This window comes from Bactrocera neohumeralis, chromosome 4, assembly GCF_024586455.1.
Source record: "Bactrocera neohumeralis isolate Rockhampton chromosome 4, APGP_CSIRO_Bneo_wtdbg2-racon-allhic-juicebox.fasta_v2, whole genome shotgun sequence".
NCBI lineage: Eukaryota > Metazoa > Arthropoda > Insecta > Diptera > Tephritidae > Bactrocera > Bactrocera neohumeralis.
Genome location: NC_065921.1, coordinates 7,986,553 through 8,014,165, shown reverse-complemented (window position 1 = coordinate 8,014,165; position 27,613 = coordinate 7,986,553). Strand labels below are relative to the sequence as shown.

Here is a 27,613-nt window from a genome sequence, read left to right as displayed (position 1 = left end):
GAGGCATTTCGCTACAAATTGCTGACGAGCGCAAACACAAACACACACACATACACATATGCATATTGAACATACATTCAAAACTACATGCATACCACTATACCTATGTATGTATGGGCAGCAGCAATTCCAGCAAATGAAAAAGAAATATTGTCAACTAAATGAAAACACGGCAAATATCTATAGCAATAACAAAAAGGGCAACAAATATTTATGCTGCTAACAGTATTACTAAAAATGATATGAGAACCTTCAACAAATACCAGCAAACAAATATTTTATAGCGAAATGTTTGCGTGCCGCAAATGAATTGAGTGAAGTTCACGGGAGCGTAAGAGCTGTTCGAGCGCTAAAAATACTGACAGGCAGCAAAAAAAAAAACAAAAAAAAATATATTTATTTAACGAAGAAGAAAGTTGTGTCAAACCTGCTTTGAGACATTAATGAATTGATTTGAGCAAAACCAAGCAATTTCTTCAATTCTATCGTCACTTAAATTGCAAAATAACATAACATCACTTTTCTTAAGTTTAAAGGCGAAAGAAAAACGATATAATAGAAGCCACTCATATTGAAACAAAGTTTGGGTTTTGATTATAAAATGGTTATATATTGGTTATAAAATGGTTATATATTGGTTATAAAATGGTTATATATTGGTTATAAAATAGTTATATATTGGTTATAAAATGGTTATATATTGGTTATATCCGAGAGCGAAAGCTTGAAATTTTACCATATGCCCATAATATGATGACATGAATCGCAACCAATATAAAACTTAAATTCGATTTTTTTGATGAGACGTTGTTTTGCATTTCAGGTGACGATATGCAGCTTGAGGTAGGAAAAGTTCACTTTCGTTTAAATTAATTGTTATCTACTTGTATTTTATAATTTCTATCCATCAGCTAAGAAGTATAAATCGAAGAATACAGAACTTAAAATGCGAAATGGGATGGAGATCCTGGTCAGATGCCGACCGACCGAGTTTGATTTTCTATAAGTCATATAAAGCTTGATTTTACCTCATAAACTACGTGGTCGTTCAACTTTTGGACCACCTTTAAGTCTCGGATCACCGCGAAGCTGCAGTTAGATAATATAATACATATAAGAAGGTTTTCTATAACATAAATACACTCGTTGAATAATTATGAACGAGTTTCGAAAAGAGATTCATTTGCCTGTATTTCTAAATATTTTCTCAGGCAAAGTTGGTGCCGCACTGTGCTAATGACAATTCGTTCATCTAGAAATGCCGTGAATAAGCTTGATAAGACAATGCTAAAATAATGGATGGCTTCGAACTATGACAATAACGTCAGAATAGGAAAGGACCTCTCCACGCCATTCAATGCAAAAATAAAATTTCTGAAAAGGCGATACCTTATCGAGTGATGTTCTAATACTTGAGAAGACAGTCCGCGCTAAAGACGTTAACCGTACTGGTCTTTCTTCAAGAGTCTGGTCTTTCTTCCAGAGTCATAAGTTATTGGCATTTGTCAACGATATCAACTTGTACAGCCTTCTCCAGAAAAGAAAAGACACAAAAAGAGGCGAGCCAAATAGTTCTGTTGGTGAACGCAGACACGACAAAGTAGCTCTTGTCATCAAATAAAGCATATCAAAGATTGGAAGATCATGTCACTGTTGACAGTTATAACGTCGAGGAGAAAGAATTTATCTAACTAGGACTTAGCATAAATACGAAAAATGACGTCAGCCGCGAAATCAGTCGGAGAATCATTCTTGCCAAAAGGAGTATCATGGGCTCTGAAAGTATTTGAAAAGTAGACCTCTCTCTCGAAAACCCTAACTAACGCTCTGTAAGTCACTCATAATATTCGTTGTTGTTGTACTAGCGGCAGAAAACGTTCTCGAAGTAATTTCGAGGACTGGTGCCGAGCTGGCAGTCCTTGGTTTGATAAAAATCTAGGTCCGTTCCGGTTACTTGAACCCGACTGACGTGGGAACGGCTCATAATATCTATGGTGTGGAAGCATGGCTGATGACGAACAGTGATGAGTAGTCGTTAGGAGCGTGCGAGAAAAATATTCTCGAAGGATTTTTTCTGGCTACCAATGGCTTGGATATATTGCCTGAATGCCAGGTTCAAAATGTACGTTTGAGTGCCCTCCGTTGGTTGACGAAGGAACCCAAACTCAGATGGAAAGATCAAGTGGATGCAGACTTCACGAAACTTGAAATCCAACCGGCGCCGTGGTGCGATGCCGAGACTGACAAAGCCTTATTGACAGGGCCAAGACTGACACTCGGTTTCTCTACCCATACTGCTTTTACGAATTGAGGTTAGTCCGATAGCATCAACTGTTGAGTTAAAAGTGGTTAGCTGAGCATAAGAGATTGTTAAATATTAAAAACACGTTATGAACCATTGCATTAGCTCTATTTACCTACATTGCACCTTGAAATAACAGTTACTACAGTCAAAAAAGCTTTGAGAAATCGTCATGAAAATGGTAAGATTTCCAAATCATTATGTTGTATAAAAATCTCATACCCAAATCTCTCTACTGAGCGAACTTTCATTTGTAAGTCCCGGTTATACGAGTATATCAATTTCGATCGATTTCCTTTAAACACAAAATAAAGCTGCAGTCTCTAAAATTAGAGAATCTACTTGGATTGAGGGAGGGATAATCGCCTCACAGAATATTGTCATCGCACTGATTCCTTTTTCGGTGTTTTTGGTAGATCGAAAATATAAGAAACTATATCCAGTACTCGTTCCTTCAAGACCAATTCCTTTCGTGACCCAAAAGGCAAATCTAGTTGAAAGCATATTTCTACAAACATATTAAGTGACTTAAAAAATAGTTATCTAACATAAAGAGAATGTCTGCTGTCAGTCTTTGGAGAACCAAACAACCGAAAACTTTTGCGAAATTTATTTCAAGCTTCAACAAATACCTGAAACACACGAAGAAAGGCGCTCTAAATTAGATTACTGTGCGCTCTGCTACAAGCTCAAAATAACGGTACATTTTATTTCCACCAAAATTCCGACAAATGAACTGACAGACTAATGAAATTTTCTACTTTCTAATTTGAGAAATATTTGCGCAATTGCGAACGGCTGGCTTATCGGCAAGAAATGCCAGACGAACACGTTCGCAGCTCATTAAATTTCGACGAAAGCAAGATAGTGGCAAATAATTCACGTGGGAATTGCGAATGTACTCAAGCAGGTACCGAAATACATACATACATATGTGTGTATATATGGATCTGCGGTTGCATGTGTGAGTAATTGTGCGCGCCAGGTATTTCCTGTGGAATACCGAAGCGGCACTGGGCGGCAGGGGCATATCACTACATGTGTAAATAAATATATACACACTTATAATGTGCTTTGGTAAGTGTATGTGTGTGTGTTGTGGCAGCCACGTGCACTGCGCCGCCATTCAACTTCATTTCGGCAATGTGCTTAGAACCGAAAGCCCGAAAACTCAGCAGGCACGTACCAAAATATGCCAACTTAATACGGTAGTATATTGCAAACACACACACACATACATTGTTGCAAGTACACATTTGAGTAAATGTAGGAAAATGTAGAAGGAAGTGAGTGTGTTAGTAAATCAAATGCTCGGTAAGTTGACTAAAAGGTCTCAAGAACTCAGTTGCCTCGGAAGACAGTTGAGGAAACGCAAGTGAGAGAAAGGCGTAGGTGGGTGAGTCTGAAATGAAGACGGTGTGGGTGTGGCATGTAATACTAACAAATCATTTGTAGCAACCGATGGGTGTTGCTGCGCTGGGCGTGATGCTTAAGCATACAAATCCGATTTGTGGCAATAAATTGTGCAACATTGGTGGGAAATAAAATGTTTAAATCCCGCAAGAATTCCGACTCAAGAAAATGGTAAGTAAGAGAAACTAACATGCACGCTGATGGGAAGTAGAAGACGGAGGGGATATAAAATTTAAATAGGTGCAGGTGTAGGAAAAATGCAATAAATGTAGTACGAGCAGAAGGTGTAGTAAAACCTGAAAAGCTAAGAAAATGCGCTCTAAGTTAATTAGAAAATCAGAGTCAAAGACGCAAATTTTGTTGAGAATAATTAAAAATAAAAACAAGAAAAAAAGTTGACTTCGCTTGCGCCGTCACAAAAAAAACTTCCAGTTTCGTTCAGTTTGTATGGCAGCTATAAGCTATAGTCATCCGATCTGAATAATTTGTTCAGAGATAGTGTCATTGCCCTAGAAAATAAACCACGCCAAATTTCGTTAAAATATCTCTTCAATTAAAAAAGTTTTCCATATAAGGACTTCATTTTGATTTATCAGTTTGTATGGCAGCTAAATGCTAAGGTGCTCTGATCTGAACCATTTCTTCAGATATTGCTTTATTGCCTTAGATAATTATCTATGCCAAATTTTGTTAAATTTGTTTTTTGTTATCTTGTAAAATGAAAAAGTTTTCTAAGCAAGAACTTGCTTCCGATCTTTCAGTTTGTATGGCAGCTATATGTAATAGTAATCCGACCTGAATGATTTCTTTGGACATAGCACCATATTCTATGGCAATATTTCAGGCCGAATTTCATGAAGATATCTCGTTAAAAAAAAAGTTTTCCATACACAAACTTGATTTTGATCGTTCAATTTGTATGGCAGCTTTATGTTATGGTGATCCGATCTGAACAATTTCTTCGGAGGTAGTACTATTGTCCTAGAGAATAATTCGTGCCAAATTTCGTTAAGAAATCCCTGTAATTAAAAAAGTTTTCTATATAAGGCCTGGATTTTGTTCTATTAGTTTGTTTGGCAGCTATATGCTATAGTGGTCCGATCTAAACAATTTGTTCAAAGATTGTAGTGATGCCTTGGAAAATATTATGTGCCGAATTTCGTGAAGATATCTCGTCAAATAAAAAAGTATTTCATATAAGAACTTCATTTTGATCGATCAGTTTATATGGTAACTATATCTCTTAGTGATCCAATCCAACCGGATTGTATTCGGAAATTAAAGTGTTGCTTAATTTGTACTAAATTTTGTAAATATATCTTTACAAATTAAAAAGTTGTCCATACATGAACTCGTTTTTGATCGGTCAGTTTGTATGACAGCTATGGCCTATAGTGAATCGATAAGGGCGGTTCCGGTAAATAAGCAGCTTCTTGGGGGAGAAAAGAGCGCGTGCAAAACTTCATATTCATATCTCAAAAAATGAGGGACAAGTTCGCGTATATACCGGGTTTTCCAAAAGCGATTATATTGATTAGATAAACAAATGAGGTTTGCACCGCGACCTAAGGTCTATTGTGCCATTTCCTAAGTTACCTCGACTCACTCCCAGCCCCAGCAAATTTATAAATTCTAATCAACTGCTAGGTGCTATTGAGGCAATGTGATTCCCAATTGGAAACATGGATTCAAGAGCCTTTACCCTGCGCCTACAGACTGCTGTACAGTCAATTAGCAGGTGTTCTGGAGTTTCAGACTCCAGGTCGAAAAACCTCCAAATCGCTCAAGAAGTTAGGCCAATGTTATATAAGTGCTTCTTGGGCTTACAGTGGCCAGTGTAGAACATACATATTTAGACTTTTTAAGTTTGTAACCATCGATTAGCAACTTGACATGGCGCATGCCTAGAAGTTGTTGCCACAACATCTCCCTACCCCCTGTTTCATCCTTGCGGAGCAGCTCCTTTATGGTATGCGGACTAACCGCAATGAAAGTTTGGGGTCCTACCATGTTTCAGGCAAGTGTTGCTAAAGATCGCAATTTGATTTTGAGAAAATATTTGAGTTGGCATCCATATAAAATTATTCTCACTCAAGAACTGTAGCCATTGACCACCGTTATTATGAATTTCCCCATTATGCCTTGGAACAACTTGAAAACGATAAAAGATTTTTTTAAGAAAATCACTTTCTTCGATGAGGCTCACTTTCATCTGAGTAGTGCAGTAAATAAACAAAACTGTCGATTCTGGTGCGAAGAAAATCCACAAATTATTCATGAACTACCATTACATGTACCTAAATGGACACTTTGGGGAGGTTTCTGGTGGAATTATTAGTCGTACTTCTTTTGATTTGAAGCTGGTGACACCATTTCTGTCTATAGAGGTCGGGATCGATCCACGATAACCAACTTTTTATGGCCGCAATTGGAAAAAGTTGATCTTGACAATATCTGGTTCCAACAGAAAGCAGAACAAGAAAGCTTCATTATGAAAATAATACACTTGACGTTCATACACTGTCCTAGCAACTCAACTCAACTCAAAGCAAATATGAGTAAAATATATACGATATACTCGTAGATATATGTAGATAATATAATATAATACATGAAGGACAGAACGGTAACGTATATACATATGTACATAATTCTTTTTTCACACCTTCAGCTTAAGCACACTGCAGAGTTGCATTCAACGTGTCGCCACTCACATTTGAGCACTCCACACTCAAGACAAAAGAAGCTTACGAGCTGTATATAAAGTCTAACAAAGCGCACCGTAAGACACGCTGACCTGGTCCACCACCTGCTGCGCGTCAGTGCGTTAATTTATTTATGGCACACGACAAGAAAATTTGTTGTGGCATTAGGTGCAGTAGGAAATTAGTTTTGCTCGCCGCCTAGCTTGGACACCCGCTGAAGCTAACTTGCCTTGGCAGCCACTTCTCGGCATCTCTGCAGCTGCGCTCGTTCCTCACAGCTGGCTGGCGCTGGCTGCTTTTGTTTGCAGCATTATTTAAGGTGTTCGTTGCACTGCATCTCACCTGTGTGTGATTGCGTGAAACACATATGTGAGAGAGTGTGTTGCACATATGTGAAGTTGAGTGTGTTTGTATGTTTAGTTGGAAATATGCTTCACATCGCTTGCGTGTTGAATATTCTAGTATCTTGTTTTTTGCTTTGCCCTGTTGCAACACATTCGTTTTATAACGCCAAATAAAGGAGTCAACAGTGCAGCCTTGTGGCGCTGCTGTGTTGTGGCATAAAAGTTAATATCTCAAATAACTATGTGTGCAGGAATGTTGGGGAATTTTCAGTGTAATATTAATTTTTGCCTTTGTGCAGAGCTAATAAATTTTAGAGCAGTCTCGATTTTCCATTTGCTGTTGCTGTTGTGCATGCAAAATAGCAACCAGAAAGTCGAGCCTATTTTTAGGCGTTGGCGCAGTCTGCAATACAATTATGTGGGCTGTGTGTTTGTTGAGACGGGATCATATGACTTTATTGTGAAAGCAATTTAGTGGAATTTAGTCAAAATAGTTTTAAAATGAATTCTTTGAAAATATGAGAAGTAATATACATATATATTATTGCAATTGATTATTTTAAAGCTTTGTGGGGACAGCAGCGCATAATTGCATAGTTTTTAGGGCCAAAAAATATTATATATTATTATAGCGACTTTTCTTTTATAAAATATTTCCGCTACTATCACAACCGATAGCGAAACGGTTTTCTACTCGACTTACAAACCTGCTCTCTGAGAGCACTCATTAGCAACTAGATATATGGGAACTGTTGGATGACATTTCAAGCTTCTTACATATGTACAGCTGCAATCGAAATCATTAGCTTTTGTAAAGTTCGAAAGAACAGCTGGTACGATGAGGACTGTCGTGTCGCAGTAGAGAGAAAGCGGACCGCCTACCACGCAATGTTGCGAGATATGAAGAGTTGAAGAGGAAAGCGAGACGCATTTACAGACAAAAAAAGAAAGAGGCCGCAATGCGTGAGTATCAAAGGCTCAAAAAACTGGCCGACAGAAAATTCGATGCTCGAAAATTCTACAAAAAGATATGACGACTATCAGAAAGTTTCAAGACCGGAGCATAGACTTGAAGGTCTCAAAGAGGTGATCTAGTGATTGATGTTCAGAGCATCCAGAATTTGAAAGTGCAACGTCTGGAGATGGCAAAACCGATTTCTCAATCGATGACGATGGAATAGATGTTCCATTGTCCGACTATGATGAGGTTTGAGTAGAACTACAAGGCGACAGGGGCCGATGAATTACAGGCCGAGCTACCAGTTTCTTTGCAAAATATGGTCGCATGAAAGCATGTCCGACGATTGGAACCTAGGTGTGCTCTGCCCAATCCACACATAGGCGGACCCAACAATCTACGTCAATTAACGTGGGATAACCGTCCTCAGCATCGTATACATATAAGGTCTTATCGAGAGTAATGTTTGAAAAATTGAAGCCCACCGTCAACAAACTGATGGGACCTTATCGGTGTGGCTTTATCTTCTATAAGAGTGTACAGCTGCTGGCGTACGGCTAAACTCTTAATTGGGACCTGTACTAACAGCAACTCGGCAATCTGAAGGAACCAAATACCCAAAAGCGGCCGGCTACAACCAATTGACAGGCGTCCATACTAAGCCATCACTAGATCCATTATGGTACCGGCTAAGACCAGCAGTAGAGGACTTGTGTTTCATGAGGACAAAGACAGAACACACATATCGATAGTGACGCTCCAGAAGGAAACTTGCTTGGGAGCTTCCTATGCATTCACTTTATAGCACTTGTCTGGCATCAAGTTATTGCAGTCTGTTCCTGTCTACGGCGAATGGTTTTGCTGGTGAAAAGTAGTCCTCAAGAGCTCAAGCTTGTATAAATCGACAGTCCCAGTTTTCAAGCAACAGGGACGTGGCTTCCTATAATGGTAGCAATATGAAATTATTGTGTAGTGCCAAGAAGTTATCGAACAAAACACATATTTGACTTAAATGGAATCTTTCTATCTATATCAGTTCAAAATATTTTTAAAATAAGTAGTGAATTGACCTCAGGGTTGCATTTGTATTGCAAACAAGTTAGCACACGTAAGACTTCTCTTTTTTATCGTCTCTGATTCGCCGGCAAATATCATAACAGATTTTATGGCTTCATAAAAATAACAATTTAATAAAGGTTGCAACATGTCCCAGGCCAGTAGCACATGCCACATGCCACAAAGCATCATCACATGTGAAGTGAAGTTAAGAGCATTATCAAATGTAAGATATTTATTAGAAACGATTTCATGTGAGTATAAGTGTATGTCTGTGTGTTTGCGCGTAAAGCTTCGTGCTTCGTGCGTGCATGCAACGGCAACAACAATAACAGCAGCAATAACTTTTTAACTGCAATGATGTGTTGGCATTGTGCTTGGCTAACCATTCACCGGAATTGCGAGAGTCCCACCTTTGATTTTTCCGCTTTCTTTTTCCGGCTTCCTTTACTTGCCCACACACTGAAGTAAACAGAAGCGCTTAAGTAGCGTTTTATTGCTGCAATTTCGATTGTGGAATGCATTGAAAGCGCTCGCACACAGCGCTGCAAAGGCAAAGGTTGCTGCCGCCACAGCGTGTGGCAGCGCTGGAAGTGCTTAATGTGGCAAATCAGCTGGTGGAGTGGGTGATTGAGTTCGATTTAGTGTTGCCAGGTGCAAGCGTGACTTGACTACCTCGATCAAGCAGCTAACGGTAATGATGATGATGCTGACAATAATGATGATGTAGCATGGCGCTGATGTTACCTTTGAGAGTGATACCGTTGTTGGTGCTTGCTTTTGTTGTAGCTGCAGCTGTCGGCATGTCGTTGTGCTTGGTCAGTTTTGCTCATCTAAGCTCTTGCTACTGCTATGTTTTTGTTGTTGTTGTTATTGTTGCCGTGGCACTTCTTACTGCTTATGAATGCAACGTACATTGTGGCAAGTTGATTGCTTTCGCCGATTGCAATTTGCGTTAGTAATAAATGATATCGCAGTATTGCTACAGTTTTCTGGGAGAATCAATCAATTTTTAGTTTAAGTCTTGGAAGTAAAGTAAATCTTTAAGTCGAGTATAAGTTATAATTTTAAGTTGGAATTGTTATTATAAAATGTGGCTGGGGGCGGGCGAAAAAGTACTTGACAGTCGTATGAAATATGGACTTATTGATGCGATCATCCGATTCCGATTGTCAGATGATTGTCTATATGAAAAAGAACTTCACATTGAAATTACTTGTATGTATATTATATAAAGCACAATATTGTTTGTTCTTTTTTCTATATCCACGTGATCCATAATAAGGTGATTCTTCTAAAGCCCCTATTCAAGTAGATATGTAGCTATAACTTTTATCGCACAGCCTTAAAGCATGTTCACGGTAAACAATATGAGGATTTCCATCAAAAACGAAACAAAATTGTAGGGTTTTTTGTGAGGTTATAAATGATAAATTTCAATTCCGAAAAATCTATATAATGCAATGCCAGCCTAAATGTAGGCAACACTTTGTAACTAGAGTATAATGTAGTATTGAAATATTCCATAAACTGAGCTTTCTTTGACTACTGAAATTCCACATTCATATTATTATTTGCTTTTGTATACTTTTTTCAGCTTTAAAGTACAAAACATAGTACTCAAAAATCGCAACTATACATATGATCAAATTTGATTCGGACTGGTACATTTAAGCTCTGTATGCAAACCGAAAAAAGTTTATTTTGACACCGGGCTTTTTATATTCGTGGGAAATTTAGCAACGGAATATTTGAGTGGCACAAAGTATTCGGTGAAGACCGCAAAGCTCTCGAAAACATTCTTCATGTAAGACGTTTGGCTACCACTGGTTGAGAACTACAGGGGTGTGAGTACCCGGTCTTATTCTATGGCGTTTATTTCAGGTTACATCTGTTTTTAGTCGATTATAAGGACGAGAAGATGGACACTTGGTTACCGGTGATTGCCCCGAACTTGGAAGGATGGAAAGGCTCAGTCTTATGAGCAAAGAAGGGTGAAGAAATACCGCCCGTGTACAGCATGATGGCGTTTCTTTACAAGATTGCAAGTAAGCCTAACGAGTTTATGCTAGATTTTGCTAGAAATCAAAGCGAAGGTATCAAAACCTAGGATTGACTGTTAATGACGATAACATCGAACACGTTAAAGAAACAGTGCTTGAAAAACTTCGCGTTGGCAGCATAGAGTTGCACGCGATTTCAACATCTTTTATAGATCGCCTCCACACATTTTGGTTAATGTTTTTGATAATGTTTTAGGTCTTAAGCTTGTCAATGATTGACCCGCACCAAATTAATTGAATGTTTTGACAATGCTAGACTCGCATCAAAAGCACTAAATATTTTGCAAAAACGACATCAAGTAGAGTTGAAAAACGAGTTGCTTGACAACGATGACAACGATTCATCAAACGTGACATTACTGTTGTCGGTGGTGGATTTATGAATATCGAAACTGTCCAATAATCAGGCAAATGGCGTTCCAAAAATGCGACGAAATCGAAAAAAACACTTTAAATACGATCAAACATATAGGTGATGCTTCGAATATGTTTGTGACGGACTTTTCGGCCAAATAAGAAGCGATATTCACCGTATCGCCAGTTGTGGTTCCTTGCGACCTTTTTCTGTTTGCGAGACTGAAAAATCTACTACGGGGAACACGTCATGAGTTCACTGAAATCATTTAAAATAATTCGCTGAAAGTGAATGGAAAATAGTATTAATTCAAATGAAGCCAATTTAGAAGTCGATAATAATTATTGGTTTTAAATACACGAAAATGTTGTTTCTTCGCAATCCGGGTCAAATTTGATCATACTTTGATGGTATATTTCAAGCAGTTTAAGGCAAAGAGGTTAGTTTGACCACCTTAAATAAGGCAGAAATGAAGAAATAATAGGCTAAATTAAAGGACTTAGAACATGGTCCAGATTTATAATAGATATTTATCGCTGCCCACCTGACAAGAATGATCTTGATAATAAAATTTAAGTCGTTTGATAGAAACTTGATCAAAAATTGCAATCATAGTGTTTTCCAACCACGTAATTTGACCTTTAATAACTTTTAGGCAACAAAGATGCATGTAAACACTCCTTAAATTATGGGAACTTCAAGAAAAATACCCTACAAAAGTAGCTGCAAACATTATGATTGAACAATGCTATGCCTCTAAAGTAAGAACAACAATCGAAAACAGTATTTGAATATCGATGTCTGTGCTCAAAAATTGGTTGGTGGCATTCAAATCGATTTTCGTATCAAAATATTTAGCCTTATCAACTCTAACACTAAACGTGCGAGCTTCTAAGAAGCATATTAATTCCTAGCAACACCTCATTTTAGGTCTCAAAACGACTTTTGAGGTTATGTCGTGCAGCCACAGTTAACCATTTACACACCATAAACCAGCCTCAATAGCTTATAAAAATCACAATAAATTACAACTGTCAAACAATAAATTCAATTGAGCACAAAATGACACTCTCAGATTGACTTTACCCTTATCCTTGCGTTAACTCCTTCGTATGCTAACGTTAGTTGCTAAGTAGGATATTTAATGAAACACACTGTTTGCCACACATCCACTACAAATCACAACGACAAAATCCTGCAATTCATTTCGGATCTATTGTGTCATTCAAAAGCTATAGAAAGTCATCAGGCAAAACGATTTACACGAAATTAGATTGCCAGGAAAACTGCTACAACTGACAGTTGAGCACGAGTACAAACATATTTACATAGATGTAGTGGAGCATAAGCAATGACTTTGACTGGGAAAATACCCGAAAATGGCGAAATGAGAATGCCGAATGCTGACTACACAATGAAATTCGTATTTAATTGCACCTTGAAGAGCAATTAATGTCACACAAAAGCACTGGTTGTTGTTGTTGTTGCTTTCACTGTTGTTGTTATTGCTTTCACTGTTGTTGTTGTTGCTTTCACAGTAGTAGTTGTGGATGTTGGGCTAACAGCAGATAGGTAGGAGAAAAAGAGACACGGATGAATTGTCGAAAGACATCATCAATTCACGAGTGCTTAGCAAACGCTGCTAAAACACACACACACACACATATATATATAGAAATGAACCGTTGCTCAAACACGCGCATATACAAGGATCACCAGCAACACATACCTACACTTACATACATGTGTGAGAAAAGCATCATGAAACTACGAAATTGCTTTGCTTTGCCTAACCAAATGATTGTGGGTATGTGTGTGTGGGCAAAGGTGAATTCCCAATGGCGTTGCCAACTGCAGTTGCAGCGCTCATACAAATAAACAACAATTACTTGCTTGTAATATATGCGATGGAGGTCACACACGAGGCAGCCAACGGGCAAACACACACCCGAGTGCATATTTAACCATGTTCACACATACATACATATGTATATGCATATGTATAAATTTATATGTGTTTGCGTGGGGAATCAGCGAAAATGCAACTGACAGCCAGTCGGGCAAACAAGCGAAATTTGGCGCTGTCGTTGGTGTTGGCTTATAGTATGTTGTTATGGTTTGAGAGATGTTGTCATTCGCCACAAGCAGTAGGACGACTGTGGTCAATGAACCATAGCAAAGTCATATGAAATGAAATGAAAGTACATAAAATACTATAATAATAAAATCATTATTGTACTGAGATGGTGGGAAATCAATAATATGTGAAATAACGCCTCAAGGACCTCCAAAATCGAAGATGCAGAAGAGGAATCAGCTTTAAGTAATCGGAAAACAACATTCTGCTATAAATTCCTCCGTTCGTTGAAGGCCAGCAAAAACATTTCCAGGCTTTTAAAAGCAAAGGGTTGGCGGTGCAGCCTCGCTACTATCCGGGGAAGACTTTGAGGTCAGAAGAGCTCACTGAACTACAGGAGAACATCATGGACGAGAGCTAAAGGGTGGGTACCCGGTCTCATTCCGTGGCGTTTATTTCAAGTCACATCTGTTCTCGGTCGACTGTAATGACGAGAAGACGGCCGCTAGGCTACTGGAGGTCACTCCGAACTTGGAAGGATGGAAAGTCCCAATAACTCGAACAGCCACCGGAGATCACTCCGAACTCGGATGGAAAGGCCCAGTCTTCTCGTGAAGAAAAACCACCGCTGTATAGCATGATTGCATCTCTTCACAGGATCCCAGTTAAGTCAAACGAGTTTTTCTTCGGTCTTGTTAGAAATCAAAATGAGGCCATTAATACCTCGAATTTGCGGGTAAACGATAACAGCATTGAGAACACACGATGGAGGCTCAACAATGATGATGACTCGTATAAAAATATCTGAGTAGTATGGTTCCAGTTAAACTACTGAATTAGCCACGTGCTAAGCAGGCCCTGGAAGTCTAAAATCATGGCAGAAAAAGCAAATGTGTATTAAAGGATGCTGGTGTATGAGGCGCCCAGTCATTCCGGCACAAACCCAGTCAAGCAAGTTTCTACTGCTACACTTATAGGAGAGTACCGAACGGGATCCTATCGAGCGAGACGGGGAACTGCACTCCACAAAGAGCTTCTCAAAGAGCTGAAAGAACAATATGGTGGTAATAATAAAGATAGCGGTGACGAGGGTCATACAAATAAGTTGCCCGGCTGAACCTGCATCACGGGATGGCAGCTGCGGCTGTTATCGCTAGCAGATTCCATTCGGACGACCTGGCCATCATATTGATCCAAAAACCATGGACATACATAATATAGGTTAGAGGCCTCGATATCGATACGTTGTACTTCTCAGGGTTCCTAACGCAGGATCTGGTGGACAAGGAAATTCCGACTTCATGCTGGCGACATACTTTCCAGGGGAGATGCTTATAGCGCCCCCACAGTGATTTACAAACTGATAGACTACTGCAAAAGAAGTCTTCAGGGACACCCGCTTTTTTCCAAAGTGGATAACCTGTGTCAGGTTCAGCCTTTATTGGAATGATCAGGTTCATAAAGAGAATATCTGTTAAATTAACTAGTGCTAAGACTTGTTAATAATTAAAATTCTTAATAAAAAAGTCAGCTCAGGCTCACCAAAAGTATTCGAATATTATTTATATTGTTTGTACTCACCTCAGTGCAAAATTCGCAGCCGCATTGCTGCAGCGTGGTGGCCTCCTCCTTTGTCTCTACATCCACCAAACACAGCTTGCATGTGAAGGGCTCGAAACGTTTCAACGGCAGTGCTGCCGGTGCCGCATAGTGTCTACCGTCGACAGTGTCCGTTGGACCTTTGCCCGCAGATGAAATTTTTATCGTCAAAGCGACATCATCGTCATCCGCACCGGCCGCACAGCGTCCGCCGCGTGCATCACGTTCCATTGTTGTCTTTGACATCGCCAGTAGGGAGGTTATGGTGAAGGGATATGTTTGCGATGTCGGCGGCAATGCGTAGGTGGGTGCGGGCGTGGTGGCCGATGAGCAGGAGGCGGAGGTGCATGGTGTGCCAGCCGACGAAGCGACCGATGTCGGCGAGGTCGGCGATGAGGGCAGATCGACGAGTATGCCTGAGGTGTTGCTGTTGTTAGTGCTGTTGGCCGTGTACGGAGACATTGCTATCGGTGCTTGCGGGGCGTTGGCGGTGGGTGTGATTACTAGTGTATCTGGTGCGACTACGCTGGCTGCAACTGACGCGTAAGCTGTTGCTGTTGCTGCTGCTACGGGCGTTGTGGGTGTGCTGGCATGCGGCGATGTGATGCTTGAGGTGAGCGTAGCCGTGGTCATATTGGACGGCGGTGTGATGCTGCTCGCGCTGTGCGTACTTGGCGCATCGGCCGAGCTTTTACGGGAACAATTACCACTGCTGCTGTTGCCGGCACCGCTGCCACCGGCATTGTGCTCGACGACAGTGGTATCAGCAATGCGATTACTACTTAATACAATATAATTACTACTATTTAACTGACTACTGCTTACGTTGCTAATTTTGCGTTCGCGCTGCTGTTGATGTTGTTGTGAAGAATGTGGTGGTGGCTTGTAATCAAGCGTTGCTGCCAGCGCTTGCAGCTGTTGTTGAGAAGCGGATGTGTGCATTTGCGTCGCCGTAGTCGGTGCGAACGCGCCGGCAGCGCCTGCATTCGCCGCCACATTGAGTGAGTAGCGCGATCCTGAAGCGGCCAGCGATAGCAAACTTGAACAGCGCGAGCATGTCGCTGCGGCATTGATGCTCGTCACGCTGTTCCGCAGTCGATTTAGCGGACGTATTTGTTCGACGCCGCTAGTGCTGAAGATGCCGCTGCCAGTGGTGTGTGTGCGCCGCATGCCGCCGCACGCGCTAACACCACCGGCGCTACAACTATTGTGCCGTGCTACACCAGCGCCACCGTTACTAGCGCTCCCATTGTTTCTGCCGCTGGCGCCCACATGTGCCGCCGCGCTGCCGCCGAATATGGGCGAGCACAACGAGTTGGTTTGCCGCGTCAGCGCCAATACAGTCTCACACTTGCGCAGACCGCGGTACTGCACGATCGAGTGCGACTTCTCGTTGTACAAGCTGGCCGCGCTGCCCTCGCGCCGCATGATATTCCACAATTTCTGTTGCACCACATTCAGCGATGATGTGCTGCCCTGCATCGCACCATTCACGGTTAACTTGTCGCCGCCACCACAATCGCTCTTTCGCTGCTCCTGCGCCGCTGCCGATTGTTGCTTATATTGACGACCGCGTTGCGAAGTTTCGCGCAACAGCACCATGTTCTGCTCCGAAGGCGTTCGCGTAATCTTGATCTCCGGCGATGAGGGCATCGGCTGTTGCGAAACAATATTTTCTGCGCGACAATTCAGCACATCCACATTGCCACCGTTGATCGAATTGCCGCTATTGCTGCGCGCACTGGACGACTTGCGTCCCACCAGCGATTTCAGAAAGTTCTCTATGCGCCTGCGTGGCGGCAACGTGCTACCCAGTGAGTTCACCAACCCAACATCGCCATCAAAGCCGTTCATCGGCGCTGTTGTTTGCGACTCTCCGTAGCCGCTCTCGCCACCGGACATCTCGGCCTGCATAGCGGCATTATGTGCATTCGACAGCGGTAATGTTGTGGGCGCTTGCGGTCCGCCACCATTTGTACGCCGCGCCAGACCTGCGTATTTCGCTTCGTACTTCGCGTTGCGTGCAACTCCGACACCACTGCCACTTCCAACGCCGTTACCGCCACCAACAGCACTAATGTCGTTGCCGTCTTTGCCCGCATGGGCGTGGCTGTTGGCCTGCGCATGCAGTTGCGCCTGTATGTTGACTTGGTTGCGCGTCTCTAGCAGCGCAACGGTCTCATTGTCGACCGCCGTCGAGGAGTTGTGTGAGGACCGTTGCTGTTGGTAGTGGTTGAGGTGTTGTTTCTTTGTGTTGGCCAGGTTGTGGATTGGCGAAGAATCCTACGTGTTTGGAACAAATCAGAAAAATGAATTTAATTTTGACATTAAATTTAATATTTTTTTTTGTTATTTGTTCATAATTTTTCTTAAATTTTTTGTTTTTATTTTCTCTTTCTTGCAGCTTGAACTCAAAATATCAGTGTTGGAAAAGTTTTGTGGAGTTATTTGAAAGAAAACCGTTCAGATACTTCTGGAAAGAGCTATGAGAGTTTGTGAGACTTAGCCACCTGCCACCATCATATAACGGATTACTTATATTCTAAGTCTACTTAGATAGATCTAGACTATATCTGGAAGCAAGACACCCCAATGTTCTTCTTGCTGAGTAAAACCTCCTAAGATTTCACATGAAGTTCAGAAATGTTAGCCCCTTAGCTTCAGTATACACTACTTCGATTCGCTTTGGGTAGACTTCATGCAGCTGTTTGTAGGAAGAAGCAATTTTCCAACGTCGATGGAAAGGGATCGACTATGCTCGAAGATGCGGGAGACCATAAAAACACATGGAGATGGAAAGACGCAACATAAGCGCAGGAAAGCAGTCATTCGTGGTGAGAAGTTCGATATCTAGCGACAAATATATGGATTATGACTTGTTTGTTTAGGTCTTATTCGTCTCTCGAAGAACAAAGACCAAGTTCTACAAGTCACTCATCATCCCCGTCCTATAATATGAAGCACAGGCATAAACGATGACAACATCTGATGAGTCGACGTTACGAATTATCGAGAGACAGGTTCCATGGAAGATTTATGGTCCTTTGCTGTACGCAGCGAAATTTGCGGACTAGGTCGTGTCGTTCCGATGGATGAAAACACTCCAGCAGAGGAAAAAGAAGGCTTCCACTCCGTTGGAAAGACCAGGTGGAGGAGAAACTGGCTAAACTTGGAATCTCCGATTGGTGCCAAACAACGAAAAGGAAGAACGACAGGCGCGCTGTTGTAAACTCCTTGAAATCTTAACTTTTAAGCGACTCAGACCCAAGCAGCCCAAATGACGGGAATCTTAACTAATCACTAATCTTCTTTTGTCATTTTTCTTTGAGTTCATAGCATCTTCTGACATATAATCTCCATTAGTAAGAACCTATTTCATTTGGAAATTTGAAGTTCGCATTAGAGGAAAAAGAAGGCTTCCACTCCGTTGGAAAGACCAGGTGGAGGAGAAACCTGGCTAAACTTGGAATCTCCAATTGGTACCAAACAACGAAAAGGAAGAACGACTGGCGCGCTGTTGTAAACTCCTTGAAATCTTAACTTTTAAGCGACTCAGACCCAAGCAGCCCAAATGACGGGAATCTTAACTAATCACTAATCTTCAGTTGTCATTTTTCTTTGAGTTCATATCATCTTCTGACATATAATCTCCATTAGTAAGAACCTATTTCATTTGGAAATTGAGAGTTCGCTTTAGGACGAGAAAAAAATAGTAAAAAATTTGATCCGACAATATAAATGTCAGGGAGCTCTATTGTCTTTCAAGCTGCTTTAGGATCTCAATAAAAAAAAAACAATAATTTAGTGGTCACGCTCATACATATACGCATATAGGCATCCCTCCGCGCTACTTACTCTAGAATCCTGTTCCAGTTCCTCCTCGAGTGCAGTATAGACAGGGGCGTACCAGGAGTACGCGTGTTGCTTGCGCGTTGTCGCTGCCGTGTTTGTGTTCGTTTGACCGGATTGTTGCTGTTGTTCTTCTGCTTTTGCCACTGTGGCGCTTAATGCAGCGCTCGGCTGATGATGTTTATGCAAAACAGCACCGACACTCTTGCTGCCGCCGGTGCTGGCGCTGGGCGCTCTAACACCCTTGCCCGTGACGCTGCTGCAGTAGTTGTTGTTTGCGCTACAGCACGTGGATGTGGTTACCAGATTATTGTTGTAATTTAATTGTAAACTACGACGTTGCTGTTGCAGCTGTTGTTGTTGCGGCGGCTGATGCTGCTGATATGAGGCTGGTAGATGCTTGACGGGTTTGCGCGTCGCGTATTCGTTAGCGGAGCGCAAACTCAGACTATGATGCAACTGCTGTTGTTGTTGCTGCTGCTGTTGTTGTTGCTTCGCTTGATTGCGTTTCGGCTGCTTCGATTGCTGTTGTTTTTGTAGCGTCGCGCAATTATTATTCGTATTGGCAGCTTGGTAGGGTGCCACAGACGCGGTACGTTGCGGCAACAGATCCTTCTTCGTGAATATCAATGAGGCACTACTCTTCGGCAGACGTATGGAGCGCTGCTTATCCGCAACTGTGGCCTCGATGTTCGTTAGCAACGGTTCGGTCTCGGAGAGCGGCAAATTTATAACGCAATCGTTCTGATTGTGTGACGGTGAGTCTGCGGCTGGAAAGTTGATTATGAAATGCTCAGCCGCGTCATCGAATGCGCTGTTGGCGCGCGTATATGAGTTCGGGTAGGGCGCAGCGCTAACGCCACCTATGGAACCGTCCTCACTCGACGACGAGCGCGAGTATTGGCTGGCGTAGGAGGCGCGATGCGTTGGCACTGGTGCCACACTGGCTGCGGAGGCGCGTCGATATGGCGGTGGCACATCCGCTAAAGACCGTTGCGGCAAGTACGTAGACACGCTACCTTGCAACGGATAGATTGGCTCATGTGGCGGTGAAGTGCTCAAGTCCAGCAATTGTATGCAATCAAGACTGGCGCCCTGCGGTTGCGGCTGCGCTTGTGGCTGCGCGTGTTGGCGTTGCAGTAATTGCTCCTGCCTAGACTTCTCATCGACTATGGGCAGCCTAATGGACGCTACTGAACTTCGGCGCGCATTCAGATTCACAGCCTCTTTCGCGGACGCTGTTGTTGTGGTCGCAACAAAATTCAACGGTTTATCAACTGTGAATTCGTGTTGCTCGAAGTAGTATTTGTTGCGCGCTTGTTGCGCTGTCGCTGCCGCTGTTGGATCGTAACTCGACTGGTTGAGTAGTGTAAGTGGCGTGGTTTGCGGTTGTTGTTGTTGCTGGAATTGCAGTTGTAGCTGTAGCTGCTGCGGCTGCTGTTGTCGCAAGTGTGGCGGCAGGTGTGCTATGTTCTGTTGTTGCTGTTGTAGTAAACGCTGTCGCTGTGTGTCGTTGTGCAGCTCATTATTCGGCTGCAACGCGGCTGTTTGCATGGCTGGTGGCCTCATCTTTGCAATTGTAATTAACGACGCTCACGGTCTTGCTGTTGATTGCAGGTGCATATATGTGGCATGACACTGTTGTTGCATTAACGCTGTGACCAGCACAATTGCAAGTAGACATCTTCATAGTGACAGCCTGCAAGGAAAAAACAGAAACACAATAGATCAGTGGAGGAAATGAGAAATTCGCGCAAACTATATCGAGTAATTGATGGCACGTCAGCAGTTAAGTGATTGATTGTGAACCGTTAGGTTGATTGTTGTGTTAATGAGACCGAGTTCGCTCTTATTATAATATACATATAATATTAAATTCCCTATAATTTGGTTTGGTTTTCCTATAATATATACAATAGCGGTGGTGAAGCTTAAGAAATTCTTAACAAGTTATTAGATAGAAAGGCACCAGGTGCAGAAGGACCTGGCGTCGCTTGGAATCTCCATTTGGCGCAAAGAGGCAGCAAAAAGGAAGAACGACTGGGGCGCCGTTGTAAACTCGCGGTGTCTACGCCAATAAAGATGTAGATGTAAAGTCTAGAACTACCCAAAAGTGAAGTTTTTGGAACTATAGTTAGGTCATACAGCTCTGAATAATTTTCTGCAATTTAAGTCTCCATTTTTGTAAAAAGGGACAGATGTCGTGTTCCAGCATTCTCCTCCTGGAGTAATAATAACTGGCGCAACGCAAATGGAAACACACATTCCTTTTACGAACAAAGAGGGACACCTCATAATTCTCACAATGGGGATATGGAAGAAAGAGCGCTTGGTTTTACGCCCATCTCCCAATGCGGAAGTGTAAGAACACCCGCAATAGCATCACACGAGGCCTGCGCTGACGGCTGAATGGTAAGCGAGCGGTTATATAAAAGCTGATCGCGAAAGGTTCGCTCCAATGTCTCTATCGAGAACGGAGTTACTAAATACCTACTCTACGCATACCTATTCTACGGACAAGTGACCAATCCTTTCCGGGTAAATGGTGGAACCAAGAACGAACAAAACAAACAAAAACATAACTAAAACAACAACAACTACGACTAATACATGGACGACCAATGCTATGACAGGGACGGCTTTGGCAACGGCATATAGGACCCGAGAAACTCGAAAAGAGTCCTTTGAAGGCACCCTCCTTGCCTCCAGCCAGCAGATGATAAAGCGTGTTCGCGGTTGTATCAGCCACAGAACGCCGGATGAGAGAGCAGATAATATAGCGGATACCAACCAAAGTACCCAAATATGGAATAATCCAATTCAAAAGCAGCCATTAGTACCAACCAAAATACACTGGCTGTGAGTGCAGGTGAGAAATAAATCTCTAAATCAGTTAAAGAAAAACCGGTACCAAAGAACTTTATAATAGATAAGATTGCCAAAGATCAGGCTAGTGCTGGCACATCAATTTACGAAGAGGATATATAGCGCCAGAAACAAATAGTAGCGGAGTACAAAAGTCTCCTGAAAAGAAAACAATCCGAACATAACTCCGTAGACTCCTAACTCGTGTGGCTCAGTCTAGCGAAGCCGGACAATGGCGATGATAGAGTCTTAATGTTTCCCCTCGTTCTCTTTGATACAAATTTGACAGTTAGCGCGCGACATGATTTTCAGCTTTACGCCATGAATACCTAGTCCTGATAGAACTCCCACAATTGCGGCGAATTTAAGTTTTTTATGATTGAACAGCTCCAAAGAGCTTTTGTGTTCCACTCTGTGTCAGAAGGATTTTGTAACTAGACTTGTGCTGTCTGTTTTAGAGCTTGCTTCAGTACTAGAACGCAAGAGCTTTATATGATTTGCGAATATATCAGCTTTGCAATCCAGCTATTTCTCAGTGGCTAGGCACCCAAATAAGTTTAATATCGAAGTAGCTTGAAGCTATTGCTAGTGAAGTCATACACTCCTTGACTAGTTTAGAGCAATAAAGAAAGCAATCTGGAGATTTTTTTGTTTAATAAAACGGTGATCTAACACCGGAAGGCGCCTTAAGTAACTGCAGAGTAGCCATCGAAAAGTTGTGAAGTCTCTTGTGACAAGTAAATGAAGTCAAGGTTTCCGGCTCTTACAAATCTTTCAACGCAACTGAATTAAAATATTTTTTTTAATTCTACCTGAGAACTATAACATCCTCAGCAGAAGAGTCTAATTTCTGATAGTCAGCGAGACAACTTAATGATCGAACCATAACGACAAGCGTAATTTGCCAAGCCACTGAAATAATTTGTTCCCTCAAAGCAATAATTTTACAACAAATATTAGATTATCTTTTGCTTTGGCTACAACGAAATTCGCTAAAGCATTTTATATTGTTTCCCTTTTGTTGCCACTTTGCATTAAATGCATACTTACGAAGTACTTAAAAATCCAATTTGCAGCAAAGTGAAATAAAACAACAAAGAGACGCTCGCAAATGGAGCGCAAAAAGCTGGAATTTTTTAATCTCACTCACAGCGATGGCAATTCGATATTCCATTTCGGTAAGAGAATTCGAAATTCGATTGAAAACGACAATTCAAATTAATACTGTGGTCGTTTACAAAGCACCGAGCTTATTTATCATTGCCATTCACTTTGTAAGCTGTCATTTTACGAGCACAATGGCGAGTACAAACGAATGTACTGAGAAACTTTTGTCGAACTTTTCAGCACTTTGTTGAATTAGAAGCTGATAAGATCAACAGTAGCAACAATGCAAGGGAGAAGTGCAAAACACAAAAATAGCAATTTAAATGACAGCAAAAGCGAGTAACGAAGTTAAAACAAAATACACCTAAAATGAGATGGAAAACAAAAAACAACAAAAAAATGTGAGCGGAAAACCAACGGATGTTAAGAGCGCCACGAATGCATTTCCTTTGCAACTCAACTCCTGTCATTTGTTTTTCTTCTTTTTTTTTGTTTTTTTTTTTTTTGCCCACTCACACTAATCCCTGTGTGTCTTCGTCTCTTCATTTCATTCGACTAATCCATTTAGAAGATATTTCAATGTTTGAGAATTATAGCCATTGTCATTGAGGAAGAGATGCTTTCATTACATTAAGGTGGTCCTTCAAGGTAATAAAGGGACATTATTGCGATACTGATTGTAGACCATAAACTGCGTCGTTCAAAATTCCGAGGCTCAGATTATTTCGAGAAGCCGCCAGCGGAACCTAATTTTATATAATGTATTGAGGTCTTGTTCAAAAAAGAGTTGAAAATGGGGATCCAGATAAAACGTCCAGCGAAGCGCATCTTTAAATGTTGTATGGAGTTCTTGGCTGAAGACACTTGAAAAGGGTTTAAATAATATGTTAACGGATTTAAAGGAACTTTAAGGTCTTCGAGCTAGTCTTGAGGTTATAGATGAGTTATTTCGAGAATCCGCCAGGAACCTAAGTTTTTGAATTTTGTATTGAGATCTTGTTAAAAAAAAAAAGAGATTTAAATGGGGATCCAGAGAAAACAAAGTTTTCGAGAGAAAGGTTTTGCGTAAGATTTATGATGTTTTGCGCAATAGCAACGGCGAATACCGCAGTCGACAGTACACGCTGACTACGCTGGCTAGGTAATGTCGTTGGAATGGATGAGAACATTCCAGCTCAGAGAGTATTCGACGCAGTACACGCCGGCGGAAGCAGAGGAAGAGAAAGACCTTCACTCCGTTGTAAGGACCAGGGGGGAAGGACATGGATACCCTTGGAGTCACTAATTGGCGCCAACGAACGAAAAGGAAAAACAACTGACGCTCTGTTAAAAACTTCGGCTATAACCGCGTACGCGATATCTACGTCCATTAGCCAACTTTAAATATTGTATAGAGATCTTGGTTGAAAAAAAATTGGAAAAGGGCAGAACTTTAGGGTCTTCGAGCTAATATTGAAGTCATAGATGAGTGAAAAAAACAAAATATTCCAACCTTCGTTGATAAATTTTAACCGCTGCTTGACAAGTAGCCTTAGCCATCTCAGTTAACAACACTGCTTAGACCGCTTAAGGCTTAAGAACGAAAACTTCTCGTTTATTTAGTTTATTAAGGCCCACCATAATAAAAATATACATAAAGTACATACATACGAAGCTCGCATATCGCATGCTCCGCTCATCACTCACTTATTCATTTTTCAATCAGTCGCAGCATTGTGCCACAGCTCGCCGCCGGCAATGGCGAGATGGAAATGCGCAGCAATTTCAGCTCAATTGCATTAAAGTGATTTCCGCTTTGCACCCGAAAAATGCGCAGCAAACGTCAGGCAGTCGAGCGTGGACGAGCGCACGACGGAACTATGAACACAAGGCGAAGACGAGCGCGCAACGCAGTCGCGTGGTATTTCGTTACAAGTCGTAAAAATAGCCAAACTCGTAAATGCTGGATGGAGCAACGTCAAGCGGAAGTAAGCTAGCGCACACACAGCCTTAGCAGAGCTCATCCTGACTGATCCCACAATGAGCAGCGCGACCCCGTTGCCTGCAGCCTGGAGCTGCCGTGTAACATTCGACTCCCTGCCGCCACCACTCGCTTGCCGCTGCCAATGGTTATGTCCAAATCGACTAAATCTGGCCGTGAGCAATGCGATGTCAAATGGCAATGCCGGCTTTGGAAGCGTATTACAGCTGTCTGCAGTAGCGAGAATAATAAATTTTGTGCGAGCGTGGCGCGGCGTGGAGGGGAGTGCGGTTCACGTAATGTGCGTTACTCCTGCGCGCTACAAGCAAGTTAAGACTACCATTCCAATGTTGTTTTGATTTCATTTGTTACTGTTGTTGTTGTTGTTGTTGCTGTTGTCGCACAATACACTTCTGCTAATTTCACTATTTGTACTATCTCCGCCGCCGGCTATTTGCGGCAGTATGAGTGCTGATAGTCGTGCGTAGATAGTGGTACTCGCTGTTGTTGTTGTTGGCATTTTAACGTTGCAGCCCGCAAGGCAAATGCCATACCATTCGTTTTCATTGTGTGCGCTCGCAGAAGGACACACGGAAAGACGCATACTTTGTAGACTTTGTAGACTTATAACAAATGTTGCAAATGCAAACGAATTTCACGCTTGAGCTATGCTGGAAACTATGATAAAACGTCGAATTAATGAATCAGCAACGTGGAAATAATGCAAAGCGAAGCCGGCCAAACATTGTTGGCGAGTCACAAAAGAGCGGCGTTTGGTGTGTGGCAAGGGGAGCTCCACTTTAGCTGATTTGGTGTGTGCGGCGCCAGCGACCATGACTCAGCGGATTAAAGCTTTTCCAAAAAAAAAATTATCAAAATTAAGAAATAAAAGATGCCGGTGAAATTAGTAGACACTACAGGGTTACCAAAAAGCAATTAGGGATGTTTATGACTCAGCGCAAACTGAACTCTAAAGTTGCAGAGCTGGTGACATGGGTTCACGGAAATAAACGGATCACGTATTTATAACTCGAAATTCTTAAAGTTTTAATAATGATTTTGTTTTTATCAGAAACGCTGGGAAAATTTTAGAACATCTTTTTACAAACTGCCGTTCTTATACTATAGGTAAGTAGTGTGACTGTCTAACGACGCACCTATGCCTCTAGAAGGTTCATTGTGCTACCACCGGGACTGAAATTCCCCGGCTCTCTGAACTACACATAAACTTCTGATAAAGTTTATCAGTATGAAAAGTTTTATCTATCTTTATCAGCCTCCCTCCGAGAAGCCATCACGAAACCCTCGATCGAGATTTGTGATTTTTTCTATGCAAAGTCCTGCTTTCGCAAAAAAGATCTTTTATAATCTGCTCTTCTTATATAATGCCACGTTTCTTGGTTGTTGAATAAGTCAGAGATTGACTCCATCTATATTTATAACATTTTTGTGGGTTAAATATCTGCTAGTAGACAGAAGCATTTAAATTCTCTCTGTTCCGGAGTCTAAATATAGGGTTCTTATAAAAAAAAGATTATTACTCAATGGCCGCTATAATATTTATTGCGGAACAGGATATTATTAAATTTACCACGATGTTTGTAACACTCAGAAGGATACGTTTGAGATCCGAAAAAATATGGTAAATGATAAACGTGACGAGCTGAGGCGATTTAGTCATGTTCGTCTATGAGTCTTTATCAAATTAAGCTCCGCGGTTTCTGAATTATCGATCTGAAACTTCTCGCACGTCTTTTTCTCCCCAATAAGCTCCTCATTTGAACCGCCGATGACGAACCACTATAAGATATAGCTGCCATTCAAAAAATCATAATCAAAAAAAAGATCTTCATTAAAGATTTATCTTCCTTGTTTAGCAACCCTAACTCGACTCTAAGGTTGTTTATATCAAACAAAGTGGTTAAGAAAATAGCAAACCGTTTTTGTGGAATGTAAACCGATGGCTGCTTACGTTTTCAGATTTTGTTTGGTGTGAAGGGCTTGTGAAGCGTATTCTTGCATTGGCAAAGCCGATGTTCTTGAGAAAGAGAAGTATCAACTTACAGAAAAATCTATAAAGTAAACATATGTGACCTGGTCTACGAAAAGGGAGCTAACGTGCGAAAACTAGTTTTCTGGGAAACAGCTGTTAAAAATAATCTTCCATCCGAATCAACTAAAAAGTGAAAATTGATTTTTTGACACCTAACCCCCTTTCCGTAGACCAGGTCACATATAATCATTATTATGGAAAGATGGAAAGATGAATTTTTAATTTATACTACGCGTATTTTTCTGTAAGTTGGTAGTACTGTAGGTGACATCTGTGCTAAATTTCACGTCAAAATATTCATTAGTATTTCGCAACATTTTCAACTAATATTGAGGATATAAAAGCTGAATCGAAGAAGGCTCTGATGGCAGTAACGACGGAAGATTTTTCCAAATGCTATGATGACTGGAAAATTGGTTTGCATAAGTGTAATGCAGCGAGAAGAGATTACCTTGAAGGAGATGAAATGGATAAAACTCACCTTTCAATTTGATCACAGTAGTATGTTATGCAACAGAGGTTATGATCTTTAGTGTTACCGGAAAATACTATATGTATTCATATCTAAAAAGTTGTGTACAAATTTCAAGTTGCTATGTGCAGACGTTTCGTATATGCTTTCTTCACCGACTCTGAAAGCAATGAGTTTCAAGATAAATGCGTTTAAAATTTTGGGATCCCATTACAATAAGTTAAAAACTTTTCGAAATACGGTCATATCTCCGAAACTATAAGACAAACCCTTAGTCTTGACACCAATACCAGGAGTATCCTTTTCGTCGTAGTCTTAAAGTACTACTTATCTCATTTAATTTTCATTCACTATGCATTCATATTCATGAAGGCCTTTTATATAAGATTAAAAAAATGCCACTTTTAGAATTGTGTAAAACATTGGAGTCTTATT

The 27,613-nt window shown here is 41.3% G+C and overlaps 1 protein-coding gene across 3 annotated transcripts in view; it reads right to left on the bottom strand.

Moving 5' to 3' along the window:
* LOC126756875 (uncharacterized) overlaps positions 1-27,613 on the bottom strand; it is a 375,204-nt gene that overhangs the window by 87,014 nt on the left and 260,577 nt on the right. For all 3 annotated transcript variants that reach the window (XM_050470358.1, XM_050470359.1, XM_050470360.1), the window contains 2 exons: positions 18,728-20,420; positions 14,855-17,155 (listed from right to left, as the gene is read on the bottom strand). In XM_050470358.1, the coding sequence (XP_050326315.1) occupies positions 14,855-17,155; positions 18,728-20,290 (3,864 nt within the window). In that variant the 5' untranslated portion in view covers positions 20,291-20,420. The remainder of the gene's footprint in view (positions 1-14,854; positions 17,156-18,727; positions 20,421-27,613) is intronic.